This window comes from Dreissena polymorpha, chromosome 12 (genome assembly GCF_020536995.1).
Source record: "Dreissena polymorpha isolate Duluth1 chromosome 12, UMN_Dpol_1.0, whole genome shotgun sequence".
Lineage (NCBI taxonomy): Eukaryota > Metazoa > Mollusca > Bivalvia > Myida > Dreissenidae > Dreissena > Dreissena polymorpha.
Genome location: NC_068366.1, coordinates 24139237 through 24157695, shown reverse-complemented (window position 1 = coordinate 24157695; position 18459 = coordinate 24139237). Strand labels below are relative to the sequence as shown.

The 18459-nt window shown below is 32.8% G+C and overlaps 1 protein-coding gene and 1 long non-coding RNA gene across 2 annotated transcripts in view; one reads left to right on the top strand and one right to left on the bottom strand.

The window, feature by feature from the left end:
- Window positions 1–17386, top strand: part of LOC127852446 (uncharacterized) — a 19568-nt gene extending 2182 nt beyond the window's left edge. Inside the window, exons 3-6 of the mRNA XM_052386401.1 lie at window positions 13161–13273; window positions 15577–15703; window positions 16534–16601; window positions 17363–17386. Of these exons, the coding sequence (XP_052242361.1) occupies window positions 13161–13273; window positions 15577–15703; window positions 16534–16601; window positions 17363–17386 (332 nt within the window). The remainder of the gene's footprint in view (window positions 1–13160; window positions 13274–15576; window positions 15704–16533; window positions 16602–17362) is intronic.
- LOC127853950 (uncharacterized) lies at window positions 9686–11377 on the bottom strand. Its single transcript, XR_008036807.1, has 3 exons — window positions 11029–11377; window positions 10485–10619; window positions 9686–10350 (listed from the first exon to the last, which is right to left on the bottom strand). It is a non-coding gene; the product is annotated as an uncharacterized LOC127853950 (long non-coding RNA).
- Window positions 17387–18459: the final 1073 nt, after the last annotated feature.

Here is an 18459-nt window from a genome sequence, read left to right as displayed (position 1 = left end):
CCAGGTTTATTAATACTCTGTGTCTGAAAATGTGTTTACAATTTAGAAGGTCGTAACATAATCAACTGTTTTCCACTCTCAAGGGATTACTAAAGCTTAAACTTCAATAATATAATTTTACAAGCCGTCTAAATCGTCTAAATGGATTATTCTAAATCTGAAAAAGTTCACGTGTATTGGGAATACGACATTAATAGTGCATATGTTTCGAAAAAGATTCGTTTATTTACGAATGAGAGGTACAAAGGTATGATCTGGAAGCCTCCATTATTTTGGAAATCATGCGCACGTGCATACTAATTTAAATGCAGTATGGAATTACATATCAAAACACTATACTATCTTTAGACAGCAACTATTGAATTACAATCCTTGCATAAGCGGAGTCGGGTTTGCAATCGATGTGTAAAGTGAGTGTTCACTGACATAATGCAAATCACTAACGCAATTGCAATTAATTGCATTGACTTATCTACAATCGTTCTTATTCCTAGTTTGATTGGCATCGTTTAAGATGTGCGGTTGTTATGTGATTAACTCAAGGGTAATTCAAAGATTTGGCTAGCACTGAAACTGGTCTTACAACCAAATGCTTTAACATTGACCGGTTCAGTGCGGTTCTTCCAGTTTTGATAATTGTATGCTTTAAGTTAGAGGTTCTGTAAAATAAAAATGTCGTGGGCATGAACAAGAATTAATCTTCTTATAGAGTTTTTGAAGTTTTATTTTTTGCAATACTAAATACTACAATGTTTTTATTTCTGCCATATGGAGGCCCTGTACACCATGTCAAGCGAGGGTCAATTGAAAGCATGGTAAGAACTCATTAAGCCTCTATCTTTTTGAAAGTTAGACATAGACCTGACATTGGATCAGAATGATGCGACAGTATATGCTTGCCTTATATGAAACGCCAAGTGCCCGGGCCTATACACATAATGAATGGACATGAACGTCTCTCTTTAAACCAGTTGGTTTTATAGCCCTCTTCTTTTGTGTGTATGTTATTTCAGTTTTCGTTTTTTGTAGAGAACATCTAACGGGCGGGGAAACGCATTCATTGGTTTTATTAAACATAAAGGAATTTTAAGTAAATTAAAAAAACAAGAAGTCGAATTATTTCCTTGTCTGAAATTTTGACCGTCTATTGCTCTTTTATAGCGCGGCTATTAGAGTTACATTTCAGTTAAAGCCACACACCTTGAAATGAAATACATGGCATGCTAAATTCAAGTATAAATAAGAAACATATTTTATCTTTGCCAATTAGAATACATCTGGTGGTTACAAGGTAGAACTCCGTCTTTTTGCGCTTAAAAACTTAAAAATAATCGTGTTTGTCGAAATGGACGTATACGTATAAATCCTACTTTCGGTTTTAAATTAAAAAAAGGATAAATTACTTGCTAACTAGGCTATAGATTTCATAACAATTTCGCATACTTTCAAATTGCATCAATATGTATTTATTAACATGTATTTCATTTCAATGTGTGTGGCTTTAAATTGTATCATTCTTTTCTATCGTTTGACCCATTCGTATAGTTTCAGCCACCCTCATATATTGGGTTGTTTAACATATCTTTTCTAAAACTTGCTTTAAGTATCTGTTTTAATAATTTTTTATCACATAGAATAGTGCGTTGTTGTTATAACACGTTAATATTACTTTTTTCATATTTAGACTACAATGATAAATAATATATACAAAATAAATGTAAACTTAATTGAAACCCTTGTGAACCCATTATCAGTAATGAACATCTGGAGATCACTCCATCTTCTTCAGCATGTGTAAATAATATGAGCGATTCATTAAAAACATTAAAAACGATTATGGTCTAAACTACTATTGTTATATTTGACATTACATGATTGACATTACAATTATGCTTTGGAACACAAATAGTAAATACAAAGTTTGAATTAAAACTAAAATATATGTCAACATCATTAATTTGAACCTATGTGTTTGAGGGTGTTTTTTTTGCATCCAATGCTTCAAAGCTTATGGTGACACTCTTGAATATGTTTCGTAGTTAGAACCTTAACTACCAGAAAATAATGCCAGAAAAGGAATCACATCTGAGACCTTCTGATAACTCGGAGGGAAACCAAGTTAAAGCAATATTTAGCGAGTACATCTTATATAGTGGAAAAACGTTAATTGCCTCAATATTATATTTACTGATTTAAAAATTTACAAATTTGCTCTTTCAATTTAAGTAGCTTAATAGCTAAAGAATAATGCCAGAAAAGAAATCAAACCTGGGACATTCTTATAAACAGGAGGAAAACCAAGTTAAAGCAATGTTTAGCGAGTACATCTTTTATAGCGGGAAAAAACGTTAATTGCCTCAAGATTATATTTACTGATTTTAAAATTTACATATTTGCTTTTTCAATTTAAGTAGCTTAATAGCTTTAGAATAATGCCAGAAAAGGAATCACACCTGGGACCTTCTGGTAAATAGGAGGAAAACCAAGTTAAAGCAATGTTTAGCGAGTACATCTTTTATAGTGAAAAAGCGTTAATTGCCTCAAGATTATATTTACTGATTTTAAAATTTGCATATTTGCTATTTCAACTTTGGTGTCAATTACTTTTAATTTGCTTAAACCATTGAAGATATGGTCTGTGATTTACTATGCATGAAGGCATATTACCTTTGACAATCATAATTAAGTATCAGATTACAAAAATGTCATTTCAAAGAAACACATCTTCGCTAAAGAATTATTCAGTTGAAATTAAACTAAAGTCCACTCTCGTTATCTCGAAGTCGGCGGGAACAAGAAAAAATATCGAGATAACGAGATTTCGAGATATCCGATTTGGTATTTTCAACGAAAAAATGAGACGAACATTTACCTTGTGTTTAACATCTGAATACCTGCTAAGTGGTCTAACTAAAGCCGTCACCGTGTGGCATAAAACTCTCTACCTGATATATACGCGTTTTTACGAGGCATGATTAATTTTGCTATTTAAATGCTTTAAAGACGTTTTAAGTATAACAGAATTGCATGAACACATGCGGTTATAATTTTTCTAAACTGTCGAGTAAACATCCGGTAATGTTGCTATTTAAAGTTATGATGCAATTGGCGTCCAATCAAGACGCTGGTTTTCCATCTGAACCTGCGTAAATCACGTTCCGGAATACTGAACTGTGCATGTACATTTTGTAGTTTGATTATTAGTCTTTCGGCCTTTCGGCGGGCTGTGTATTAATTGCAGTTAATTGATGTCAAAGTTACAGGCCTTACTCAATTGTTAATGGCTAACGACATTACACACGTGTGATCATTGATGCAATTAACGGATCAATATCCTACCGCACAGTATCGGGAGCAGCCGGGCGAAGCGGGACGGTGAAAGAAAAAAATTCTCACCTTTTGCCGACACTGGAACAGTTATTCGCACTTCGAGATAAAACACAGTAAATACATCTAAAATCGGGACTCGGGATAAAAAATTTATATCGAGATATCGAATTATTCGACATAACGAAAATCGAGATATGCAATGTTTATTAATATAGATAAAGAAGGAAAAAAGTTGGGACATTGAGCTTACTTCGACATATCGAGAATATCGAGATATCCGATGTCGAGATAACGAGAGTGGACTGTAATTCGTTCACAACCAGATTATTGTCCTTCAAGTTAATATATTCAGTTATTTGATACAGTAGACAAATAAGTTAATTAATTTTACTCATCGAGCGAAAACGTAATTAAGATCAAATAATAAATCTAAAACAGTATGTATACATGTATGTCCGAAAAATTGTTACTTTTTATGTTTCTTTTAATCATTAACGAAATAGTTCTCGATTGTAATAAGGTTACTAGGATCCTGGTTTATATTTTGACGTAAGTTGACAAGATTAAACTCGACTTGTTACGATATAGGCCAATGATTTACAATTGTAAAAACTCGCTTGTTGTTATTTTAGTTAAAGCATGTTTTCGGTATTGCTTTTAACCCAGATTTTACCTTTATTGACCTTTATCAACAGTAAATACAAGGTTTGTGATATTTTCCCGCCAAAAGACCAAAATGAATAGTGCTGAAGATTGAATTGGCTAATAAGAAAAAAGTTCAGGCACAGATTGCATACATATCTTTTTCGACATTGATTTAAATAAGTTGTTAATCATGCATTCCCATTTACATTTCTTACGAATAATTGCTGGCTTATGTTTTACGGTTGGCAGGCTGTTTGTTCATTTAATAAACTTAATATGTGTTATTCATTATGTTAGTAACAATTTCACATGCACATCTTGATTACGGCGTTTCCAGTGTTTGCAATGCCGATAGTTTTGTATTTGATTGCCCACTGTGAATGAACAAAAACTGTCACGTGACCCCAAAAGTCAACGTCAGTAGGCGTTTTACGAAGGAAAACAGCTGCACCAGGTAGGTTTTTTGTCAATATCTTCACTGATCGTCCTCTGGCTTTCATACGACCTAGGGTTAGGGTCAATTGAAAGCATGGTAACTGTATGTTATTTCAGTTTTTGTCGTTTGTAGAGAACATCTAATGGGCGGGGAAACGCATTCATTGGTTTTATTAAACACAAAGGAATTTTAAGTAAATTAAAAAACAAAAAGTCGAATTATTTCCTTGTCCGAAATTTTGACCGTCTATTGCAGGGGTTATTTTAAAGCGCGGCTATTAGAGTTACATTTGAGTTAAAGCCACACACCTTGAAATGGAATACATGGCATGGTAAATTCAAGTATAAATAAGAAACATATTTTATCTTTGCCAATTAGAATACATCTGGTGGTTACAAGGTAGAAATCCGTCTTTTTGCGCTTTAAAACTTAAAAATAATCGCGTTTGTCGAAATGGACGTATACGTATAGAAGTCCTACTTTCGGTTTTAAATTTAAAAAAAAGATAAATTCCTTGCTAACCAGGCTATAGATTTCACAACAATTTTGCATACTTTCAAATTGCATCAATATGTATTTATTAACATGTATTTCATTTCAAATCTGAGACTTTCTGATCACTCGGAGGAAAACCAAGTTAAAGCAATGTTTAGCGAGTACATCTTTTATAGTGGAAAAACGTTAATTGCCTCAAGATTATATTTACCGATTTAAAAAATTACAAATTTGCTCTTTCAATTTAAGTAGCTTAATACCTAAGAATAACGCCAGAAAAGAAATCAAACCTGGGACCTTCTTATAAACAGGAGGAAAACCAAGTTAAAGCAATGTTTAGCGAGTACATCTTTTATAGTGGAAACAAACGTTAATTGCCTCAAGATTATATTTACTGATTTTAAAATTTACATATTTGCTTTTTCAATTTAAGTAGCTTAATAGCTTTAGAATAATGCCAGAAAAGGAATCACACCTGGGACCTTCTGGTAAATAGGAGGAAAACCAAGTTAAGCAATGTTTAGCGAGTACATCTTTTATAGTGAAAAAGCGTTAATTGCCTCAAGATTATATTTACTGATTTTAAAATTTGCATATTTGCTATTTCAACTTTGGTGTCAATTACTTTTAATTTGCTTAAACCATTGAAGATATGGTCTGTGATTTACTATGCATGAAGGCATATTACCTTTGACAATCATAATTAAGTATCAGATTACAAAAATGTCATTTCAAAGAAACACATCTTCGCTAAAGAATTATTCAGTTGAAATTAAACTAAAGTCCACTCTCGTTATCTCGAAGTCGGCGGGAACAAGAAAAAATATCGAGATAACGAGATTTCGAGATATCCGATTAGGTATTTTCAAAGAAAAAATGAGACGAAAATTTACCTTGTGTTTAACATCTGAATACCTGCTAAGTGGTCTAACTAAAGCCGTCACCGTGTGGCATAAAACTCTCTACCTGATATATACGCGTTTTTACGAGGCATGATTAATTTTGCTTTTTAAATGCTTTAAAGACGTTTAAGTATAACAGAATTGCATGAACACATGCGGTTATAATTTTTCTAAACTGTCGAGTAAACATACGGTAATGTTGCTATTTAAAGTTATGATGCAATTGGCGTCCAATCAAGACGCTGGTTTTCCATCTGAACCTGCGTAAATCACGTTCCGGAATACTGAACTGTGCATGTACATTTTGTAGTTTGATTATAAGTCTTTCGGCCTTTCGGCGGGCTGTGTATTAATTGCAGTTAATTGATGTCAAAGTGACAGGCCTTACTCAATTGTTTATGGCTAACGACATTACACACGTGTGATCATTGATGCAATTAACGGATCAATATCCTACCGCACAGTATCGGGAGCAGCCGGGCGAAGCGGGACGGTGAAAGAAAAAAATTCTCACCTTTTGCCGACACTGGAACAGTTATTCGCACTTCGAGATAAAACACAGTAAATACATCTAAAATCGGGACTCGGGATAAAAATTTTATATCGAGATATCGAATTATTCGACATAACGAAAATCGAGATATGCAATGTTTATTAATATAGATAAAGAAGGAAAAAAGTTGGGACATTGAGCTTACTTCGACATATCGAGAATATCGAGATATCCGATGTCGAGATAACGAGAGTGGACTGTAATTCGTTCACAACCAGATTATTGTCCTTCAAGTTAATATATTCAGTTATTTGATACAGTAGACAAATAAGTTAATTAATTTTACTCATCGAGCGAAAACGTAATTAAGATCAAATAATAAATCTAAAACAGTATGTATACATGTATGTCCGAAAAATTGTTACTTTTTATGTTTCTTTTAATCATTAACGAAATAGTTCTCGATTGTAATAAGGTTACTAGGATCCTGGTTTATATTTTGACGTAAGTTGACAAGATTAAACTCGACTTGTTACGATATAGGCCAATGATTTACAATTGTAAAAACTCGCTTGTTGTTATTTTAGTTAAAGCATGTTTTCGGTATTGCTTTTAACCCAGATTTTACCTTTATTGACCTTTATCAACAGAAAATACAAGGTTTGTGATATTTTCCCGCCAAAAGACCAAAATGAATAGTGCTGAAGATTGAATTGGCTAATAAGAAAAAAGTTCAGGCACAGATTGCATACATATCTTTTTCGACATTGATTTAAATAAGTTGTTAATCATGCATTCCCATTTACATTTCTTACGAATAATTGCTGGCTTAGGTTTTACGGTTGGCAGGCTGTTTGTTCATTTAATAAACTTAATATGTTTTATTCATTATGTTAGTAACAATTTCACATGCACATCTTGGTTACGGCGTTTCCAGTGTTTGCAATGCCGATAGTTTTGTATTTGATTGCCCACTGTGAATGAACAAAAACTGTCACGTGACCCCAAAAGTCAACGTCAGTAGGCGTTTTACGAAGGAAAACAGCTGCACCAGGTAGGTTTTTTGTCAATATCTTCACTGATCGTCCTCTGGCTTTCATACGACCTAGGGTTAGGGCAATATTCATGTTCACACCAATTCATTCATAATGTCATTAACGGGACTCTGTCACTATAGTACCCCAACAACTCTGAAATGAAGAATATAATATTGGTAATAATACATGATACAATAACGATAATATTTCGTGTGAAAAGTGTCAAGTCATTTTAAGATGAAATAGTTAACATTATTATTCAGTTTGTTAGGTTATACTGTTTAATATTCTGCATAACATTAACAGTTGGGTAGAAATCGGTAATTTGATATGTCTTCATTTGAGCCCGAATTCGTGAGTTTGATCCCCGCTTTGGGTTTAAATTATCATCTCGGCTGGAAGACGATCACTCCGCCCACTTAATTACGTGATATTGCGTTCAGAAAACAGACAAGCTAACACCAAAGTGACGTATATGCTCAGTGATTACGCGACATTCTGCGTGATTGTAATAAACAGTAAATCCCTTATAACACTGGTATAATTGTTTTGTTAGATAAGAATGTGATTGACAGCCGGCGAGATGTCAATTCATTAAACATGTTATCGATTTGTTTTTTTTTTGTGTTAATGCCAAAAATATAGAAATATTTCGAACAGTACATAGCATTTCAAGAAAAACAAATATTATGCTATTTGTGACTTGGAATTCACAAGATTCAAATGCAGACGTTAATGCGTACCTTTTGGCAAATATAAATATACATGTTCCTATCAAATTAGAACGTTTGTTATAGTGGCTTCATTTGTGAACTTATTTTTAAGGTGCAGTGTGCATCGGGAAACGAAAGAACATGTGTGTCCAACCTGCTCTGCAGAATTTGCAACGAAAACTCGATTAAAAAGACACAGACGACGAGAGGAAGAAGAGGCAAGATTCAAGTGTGATGTGTGTGGCGCAGAGTTAAAACAAAGTGTGGACCTTCAGGTGCACATGCACATCCATAGTGACGAGAGAGTGCAAAAATGTGACAAGACTTACAGGTACAGAAGTAGTCTGTCAAAACAAAGTGGCAAACAAACATGTCAATTGAATATAATATTTTACATTTTATAGCAAGTTGTTGCACGCTATTTTATTTTTTATTATTTAGCTCTGTTTTGATTTATTATTGTTCATTGTTACCGGTAGTACATTGTACAGTTAATATGATCTCACATTGTATATTTTTTTCCGTCCGAATGCCGAGGTATATTGTTTTTCCCTCCTAATAATCAATAATATCCGATAGTGTTGTCAATTCTTTGAATTTGCTTGTTTGTTTTTTTCTTTATCGCAGTTTGATTTTTATTATGACCGGTTGATGGTATTAGCAGTAATTGTTTGGTGATAATTTAACATTAAAATAGTACGAATATGTGTTAATACCCCGATATCTCAATGCATTCATGTCAATCAGTCATGTGTCACATTTTTTAACCGCTTTGGCAGATCATTCATTTGTTTTAATTTACATAGATATTCGGACGCATTGTACTTTTATATTCCTATTCAATGCACTTTTGTCTTGAATCCTAAAACCCTGTAAACATCGAAGGCGACTATATGTGTTATGTTCTGAGAAAACTGGGCATACTGGATGTGCGTAAAGTGTCCTCCCAGATTAGCCTCTGCGGACTGCACAGGCTTATCTGCGACGACACTTAACGCACATGAATTATGCCCAGTTTTCTCAGAACACGACACATAAAGTCAAATGCGTGAATGGCGCCTAACAATCTAACAGTCCAATGATTTTTTGCAGGTTGAAAAAGTAAATTTTATCTGGAGGGACAAGTTCAGTTGTTGTTGTTGTTTGTTTTTTCTTTTTGAAATTATGTTGCAATATTTATGTCTTATTTTGTGATTGATTTATGCTGATTATCTGTGATTTGTTTCTACATTGTTTTTCAAGATAATGCTGTGATATTCCACTAATAATCTGTGTGTTTCCATGTTTAAATATATTGCTTGACTGTAGTTTATTTTTATAACCTGTTAATGTACACTTTATTCAAGGCGAGTTGTGCAGCAATTTTATGTTACCTTCTAATTTGTGTTTTTGCATTACGGTTTTATTCGGAGAGCTCCACCCAAGTAGTGTGTGTGCTCGCGCACGTGCGTGCGTAATTGTGATAATTAATTGTGCCAAAAATAAAATAAGTAAACTGGAGAAATTGTAGTTGTTTTATTTACTTCAAAAAATAAGAAACTACACAATTAAAAAAGTAAGAATTTTTGTAAATCAGATAGAATATTCATACAAGGCAAGTTATATGCTTATGCATATTCATACATACACCGGGATCTAATGTTCGCAATTCTACCACGACACACAACATGTCTATCTAGACAAAGACGATCAAGTGCGGGCTATTCTGCAATAATTATGGGTAGAGTTTTGTCTTCAAATAGTTCCAAACAGTTCACGGACATATTGTAGTAAAATGCATACACTAAAACGCGCTCTAGAATTAATGTTATAAATTTGACTTATAAATGCCATGTAACAAGAAATAGTATTTTTTGATGATGAAGTGAATAACTGCAGCCACAAAGAAAGATAAAGGGAATAACTGCATCCACATGGAATGTTAACTTTTTGGAAACTTAATTTACATATCACTTTTAAATGAAAACGACGTTACATGTATGTAACTATTTAACGACGTCACTAAATAGAGTTTCGCGCTAGGCATCTATAGGCAAAAAATACCCGGACATAAATTTCTGCGTTCTGCAGCGTAGTTAAACCAAATTAGTACCAACAAATCATGCTTTCATCTAGCAAAGTTCATCTGTTGTTTTAGTCGTTAATTCCCATCCTGGATGTTAAAAGCATCTTTGATTCGCTTCGTCGAGCTTTTCCCCACCGAACCCCCAGTGTTCCTTTGTGAATGGCATTTCTGTTTGTAGATACAGTTCCTAATTTGACCCTTGTCGATCTTTCTCATTTGTCAAACTCATGGTCCCTGAAAAAATGTCGCAAGCTAAATTCCGATATTTGGCTTAAGTTTGGCAAATTAACAAATAATTGAAAACTAATAAAAGTCATATTCACGTTTAAATGTTTTGCTACAGAAATCTGAAGAAAAACTAAACCTACTTTATTTGAACACATGTTAGTAGACCATCCTTCCTGCACAATCGGCATTCGTCTTGACAGCTGTTGGTGGATGTCATCTCACTTGCATCCGTCAGCTTGTACACGTGTGACCGCCCGGTTCTGTATACAAACTTCCTGGTTAATCATAAAAAATAACTATTTAATTTAAACAACAAACCCTTATAACGTGACGGTATCGTGGAAAAATAAGACCGCTTAACGGTCTTAAAATCAATAAATGTAAAACATTTCATGGAATGATGGTAAAAAAATTAACGAGACATTTATTTGTTTTTGCATACTTGTAAATCAATTTTTAATTGCTTGTCATAAAGACGGTATCTACAATTTTGATACAACAAACATGCACATATATACTAGTATACCGCTTTTTTTTATAACACAATTACATATCTGCCCTAAAAGAGTGCCCATAATCATTATGTAATTATTAATTATTCTATAAATAATCTTAACATCTCAACCTTCATTATTTTCTACAAGGTAGTTTGAGGTAACTAACGAAAGAAACATGCTTGTTGACCTATTTGGGTTGAGTCGAACTTGAAGCTGTTATGTTGCAGTTCCTATGAATCTACCATACGCCGACACGGTCCCGCAACCTGTCTTGTCATGGAGTGACAATTCAGAAAAGAACGTCTCACCAATTAGACTGCTGAACGTTTTTGCGTTTTTGCATCAATATGAGATATGAGTGCCTCCCAAAGCTGCCATGGCCATACAGCAACATGCATTGTCGGTGGCGGAAATTTTCCAAAGTTTACGTGTGACAACAAACGTGACCTCAGTAGATCTCTATTAATGAACCTTTTGGCAGCGGTCTGTCCGGAACTGTCTTCCGATTCCCACCATAGACGAATGTTTCGGCTAGGCTGAAAGAAACAACAAACACCTAAGCACTTTTTACAATATACAGTAATCATCATTGACACCCTTTTAATGATACTAACATTTTAAAGAAAATATTCGAACAGTTAACATATTATAAGACACAAATAAATAAGGTTACATTTGTTGATTTTTGTTTTTGCGGAAGTTATATATGTCGTGCATTGTGACATCAATCTGAATTTGTAATATCTAACTCTTAATTAGTATAAATTGCATTATTTCCGTGTTTTGCATTAAACGAAACGCCTGCATATATTCGGCTTCTGCCGTTTGCATTTTTTGGCTACTGACGTTTGCCATTCTTAAATGTACTACTGACGTTTGCCATATTTGTTTCTTCTCTTTAAACGTATATTTATTATCCGATACATATTTTCGTTTGTTTACGCGAAGAAATATGTAATATATGTTCGTCCGGTAACGCATAGATAGTTCTGTGATCGTTTATTTGTGTAAACACCGACTCTTTGCATGTTTTACTACTGACGTTTGCTTCTTAAATGAAAATTTGCGCCGAAGTGTTCTCGAAAACCAAAGCAACACACACAACGCGTGATATACCGATCGCAAGCTTTATGCATGGCTTATTGCCCGCCCTAGGTCGTATGAAAGCCAGAGGACGATCAGCGAAGATATTGACAAAAAACCTACCTGGTGCGGCTGTTTTCCTTTGTAAAACGCCTACTGACGTTGACTTTTGGAGTCGCGTGACAGTTTTTGTTCAGTCACAATGTAACCAATACCTCTGTCAGAATTTGTGATGTGCAGGTTCTAACAACAGCGCTATAAGTGAATGCTTTATACACGGCTGATCGATCTACACTGTTTGCGCGTTCAAGTTTGGATGCTAGATTGTTTACCTTATACCCATTATTTATTTCTAAACAAATGTATGCAATAATGCACTCAATTTATTTTTAAATATTATTTATCCACGATCCTCTTTAAACATTTTTTTTTACAATTATCGCAAAGATGATATTAATAATGCTTGCTATCGACATGCCAATCTTTTGTCGAACTAACGTTATGTTTGCAAAGCGAGTTTTAAAACAATCATAGTCATTCTTATCATGTTAATGCGAATGTACTTACAAATCATGAACAATCGTTACAACAGATTTGTTTTAGTAAAGAAGGTTTTTAACATAAATTAACATTTGACTCGTATGTATTTTATTACCCGTAAATTTCATCATTGCGCTAATACAACATACTATGTTTTCCGTTAACATAATGTGTTATATAAGTGTTAATAAATGAACCGAAGTGGTAAACACAATATTGCAGCTAAAACACACAATTCGTTCGGTAACGTATCTAATAATTACATACATGGTGCGCCCATAATAATGCCAGTTATTGTAATCAAGTCTTTATGTTAAAGCGTATAAAATATGTTTATCTAAACTTAATGCAGCTTTCTTGTGAGCACTTGAATTGTAACCGACGCCGAATATCTGCTTGTAAATATATCTCTTGTTCATTAAGATAATAGTTGACCAGCTGGATCAGTTGAGAGCGTGCTAGTTAGTACTGAAGCGATTTTGGCTCAATTCCATATGGAGGCTTGTGTATAAAATAAAATAAAAACACATAATAAACAAGAATATATATATAGTTATATAGCTATATACTTATATAGTTATACATGTTTCTATTAAATTATGAATTTTATATATATTTTATTTAATAGACTTATTTTTATAGTTATAGTTTCAGTTATAGTTATAAATAGTTATATTAATTGTGTATTATTTTCAGGTTTGGTGCATATCGGCTGTTACGACATGAGGTTATTCGAGGACAGATTTGTCGCAAATTCATTCGACGCGTGTGTAGTCACCTGCAGAAACTTTAGAAGTGTCGCCTTCAGAGTAACTTGTAGCTTTAATGGTTTTCATCACGGCGCTTCTTTTTAAAGCGAGATTATACGATTTGTATATGTGTTAAATTGTAATATATTGATACAAATATGTAACAATAACACAAGATAGGCAAGAACAAGTAAACATTGAAGACAAATTTCATAAAATGCAGCATAAAAGACAAATTGGCATCCCGAGCCGATTGTGACGAAGATATTTCGAACATATTTTCCTACAATAACCGAAGCATTCGTCTTTTTATTAGGATCAGAGTTAGTGGTCGTGTGTCTTATGAATATATATCGTTGCAGGAATTTAAAATGAACCGTTAAACTAAATTTAGATTCACATCGTACATGCATGATGTACATGCTGGCGAATTCGACTGTACAGACATCTTCGATTTCAGAATTAAATATCTGGCTTATTTCGCATTTTTCGACACATGTTCTTCGTAACTGTTAGTTTAATTTATATTAATATATATTTACAATAAGTTTTTTACATATTTTATATAAATTCATAAATATTTGAATAAATCGTATTATCTCGCTTTAATATCGTTAATTATGAAAATGATTTTCAGTAATAATTGGATTCTATAGGGTTCATCTCCATTACTTACTTCTGCGAATTGATTACATTTATATACTCGCTTAATGTAAATGACTTACTGTTAGTATATCGTTCAATTGTACTCGCAAAACAGCCATGTTTTTTACACAGGTGTTAATGATAGCTTAATGAAACCGATTTCTTTCGTGCATACATCTATTAGTATATTTCTAACGTTTTATGTGTAATCAAACATAAGAACTCTAATCACGCGTTTTGATAAGGTAATTGACGACAATCACGTTTAACTCATTACTCGGTATATTCCGTATATTCACTGATCTTTACCTAATATATATAGCTAGTTTCTATAGACAGACCACGAAATAGAGTATCGGTTTATTTACAACGCCTAATGTTTTGATAAAAAACAGCGAAATCATTCTGATAACATTTTCAGTAAAATGCTCTTCCTTAAACGCGTTTGATCAAAATCGATTCAAACTTATCGCTCATGTATACTGTATAAAAAAAACACGTATTTTGTGGACATAATGTTTATAAATGTTTACTCAAAACGTAGATATTATGGACCTTTCAAATACTATTAATATATGTGATTAATAGGGATTGTGTTCATTAAAACTTCCATACCTAACAACTTTTTTATTTTTTCCAACACAACAAAAATGGAAGAAGAAAAAATAGAACCTTTTACTCAGCGTTTATTCAAAATATAAATACAAAAATATATGTTAATAATTAGCTAATTAATGTATGATATGTTACAAACAATCAATGGTTATATAAAAAGCGTCTTTATTCATTCACACAACTGTCAGTATTACTATTGGCAAGTATTCAAACCTTGATATTTTAATATCAATTATTGGACCTTTATGTACATGCAACGCGAGGAACATCTAAGTCATCAACGCATATGTTGTCCAATAATATCAATGCATTCACGATAATTTTTCAATGCAACTTCGTAAAAAAAATACTTAAACAACTACACATTAAATTTAAACGCTTAATGAGGCATTTTTTAGAAATTACAATGATACAAGTGTTGCGATTTAGGCGAATTCGTCTTGAAATGAATGGAATTTTACTTAAACCGGTTCCATAGTAAATAGATAGAACACCAATATTTGAGTACTCAATAAATTCGGGTAATGAACTATACTGTATTCTAAACATTAAGTTAATATGCTGTAAATAGTAAAATTGACGTGATATATAAAATGATATATATAACATTTGATACATAATATTCAACATTAATACACGAAAATAATAAAATAATAAAATAGGTAAATCAAACTACAGAAATGTGATACCAACGTGAAAACAATTTTAAAGAAACAAACGTTATATATAGTATTTGTTCCTGGTGGTATAGATATGTTGTTTTTTCGGAACAAATCGCAATTACGCTGAAACAGCTTTTAATTTGAACGCAAAATAAACTATGGGGAATATTTTAACACACGATAGCATGCGATGCAAGCAGAGTTAATCAAGTAAGTACACTACGTTCGTACTTATCGGACAGTAACTTATTTAGTCCTTTTGTACAAAGCCCTTTCGACCAAATGTATATGTAACCTTCAATATGCTTTTTGGTGAAAAAAACTGTATATTTATTCATTGGAACTTTTTCGATGACTATAATTTCTAAGAAAACTTGTTGATATTTTACGGGGTTGAAAACATTTTAAGTACATGCCAATGTGATAGCTAACTGTTTGCAGAAAAACTCCTTGGTCTCTGTGCGTTCTCGTGCCTTTGATGGGCGTCTCCTGGATTCTCGGCATCTTCTACGTCAACGAGTCGGCCTCATTCATGCAGTATGTGTTCGCAGTCTGCAACGGGCTTCAGGTTGGTATGAATAATACATCGAACCACTAAGTGTTTCATAAGTACCTTTTGCCAGATCAACTATTGCCATACCAGTCTTGACATATGCAGTTAACCGCGTACGCATAATCTTATCAAGATTTGTGATCTTGCAAACTTCTATTTCTTTCATCAACAGGTCAAAATTTAAAAATAAGTGTTAACAATAAAGTTCAAGTTTTGTACTAACTTCATTCAAAGGTTTTTGATAATCCTTAAATACTTTATCAGCATACAGAAATATAAGTTTTTGAATTGTTTGTTGTTATATCTAGATGGGGTAATCACGTGATAGTCAAGATGGCGACGTCCATGCAAAGACAGGTATTTTGCGACGTTTAAAATTCTTTATAACTTTAATTGTTTAAAAACCACTCTTTTTCAGCCATATCAGCAAGAAAGTTGAAAGCGTCTTTTTCGTATTAATATTCGATCTATATCTCGACTTTTCTCGCAACGAAATTTCTTAGCGGGAACACACAAGCACAGCTCTTGTTGCGAATAAAGTCGAGATATAAAGCTAATATTAATGCGGAATAAACGCTTATCAATTTCTCACTGATATGGCCGGAAAGTGAGCGGCTTTTACATAACAAAAGTAATATAGAATATAAACCGGCAAAAAAGACCTGTTTCGGCATGGACGTCGCCACCTTGACTATCACGTTATAATCCCCTCTGATAACGTTGAAGTTGTGTTGCAGGGCGTTAATATCTTCGTATTCAACTGCATTTTAAATGGAGAGGTAAACGTGTTATGATTTCTTATTGTAATTGTAATTGTATTTTAATATCTTTTTTGCGTTATAAAGGTCAGAAATGGCTTCAAGGCGGAAAGAATCAGGCGTCGAAACAAATCAATGGCGAGTTTTTCTCACTGGTAATTAGCATTATATTATAATTAAAAACGAGGCAGCAGGCACACGAATACATTGTTAACATAAAATTTACCCATTCAATTAATTTAATTTCAAATAACAATCAACTAGTATACACAGTTTATGAATATCACAAAAGACACTGACTAGGATATGTGACATGTTCGTATTTTGAATTATTACAAATTATATTCGTTACGTCATTCATATTTATTGAAGTAGTTATCCCTATGTATAGTAATACATAATGAATTACACAATATGAGATCAAAAATAACTAGATAAACAACATCAACTATTGTTAATTATTGAAACTTTACGCATCTATACCTTTGGCATGTAATCACATTTGTTTTTACAGTGGAGAAATACGTTTAAAACCTGAATATTAATAATTCTTTCTGCTCCAGAAATTTATTCTCTAAGAGGTATGATTTTTTATTTGCTTTGAAGCATCCATTAATTTAGATCTTAAAAACAAATTTTCGATAAGCTTTAATTAATCCTTACTCAGCGTACATCCACTGTATGGTATGATTTAGAAGTCGTTATGTTGTAAATCTTACTCACAGTTTACAATGCGAAAAGTTCAGATAAAATTCATATTCTAACAAGCTTTTCAACCGTTTAGAAAACATGAATGAGTTTACTACTTTAACTCCACAATTGTTTATTAACGTGTACATAAAAACTATGGAAAGGCGCAAGATTATCAGAGGACATGTCGTAAAAGATTTATTTCAATTCATGTTTTGCTTTTCAGAATCTGTATAACGTCTCGAAATAATCGAACGAGGAACGGCGATATTCGATAAAGACAAAACTGAAATAGAAACACCCCTGTGTAATCTGCATGGTTCCTGGGCGACCTTCAAACCAAACAAGAAACATCTGGCAATAAATGAGTTGTTTGTACTTGTCGAGGACTTGACCGCACGTTTAAAATCAAAATGATATATGTCTGAAAACTGAACTTTATGTTCACATGTATACAAATTAGTCTTTCGTATGAAATAACCGTTCCGTCTTGAAGGGTTTTGAAGGTTTTATTTCCATTCTAGAGAAAAGAGATCTGATTAATTCCGACCACAAAACAAAAACAAAAATGTACATAAAATAATTCAAAATATTTAAAAATAAAATTCATATGGTATTCTATGTAAATACAATTTGTATGCATAATTAAAAATCACGGATATTATAACAATTTATAAACTTTTTTTTTGTATGTTTGTGCTTCATTGTTTCAATCAGAAAGATCATGTATCGTATGCTTTGATGTCAAATAAAACTTATATATGATGTGTTGATATTTTATGTGACAACCGCAAAGCTGAAACTTGTTCAGAACCGAGTGATAAACGAGGTATAGCTATTACATGCCCACGTTAAAAATGATTTATCGCAATATTAAAAGTTGAAAATGTGTAAAGTTTAAATTATGAGCAGCTTAATGTTAATGCCTCCATGTTTGTGTTGTTTATATATCAAACATATTCGTTACTATGTATATTGTGAATGCCTAAGTACATTTGTTATAATGTGTAATGAACATGTTATTTTTGTATTTATAAAGACCGATTAGTAAGCTTTATTAATGGTTATGGAATTTAACAGCAAACCGAACGGTAACATACGACCTCAGCAATTTTAAATAAACAGCCCGACAATTTCAAGTCATCTTCAGAGTGAAAACATCATAAGACGGTTCAACTTATATCAGCCGAAATTAGGACAATATTTTCTTATAGTACGTGTGTGTTGCTTAATGCAGTATGTATATTTGAATGGAGTGACTTTCTTATACAAATGTTATTATTTGTAATGAATATTAATCATTCTATTAGCATGAGTTGTTTA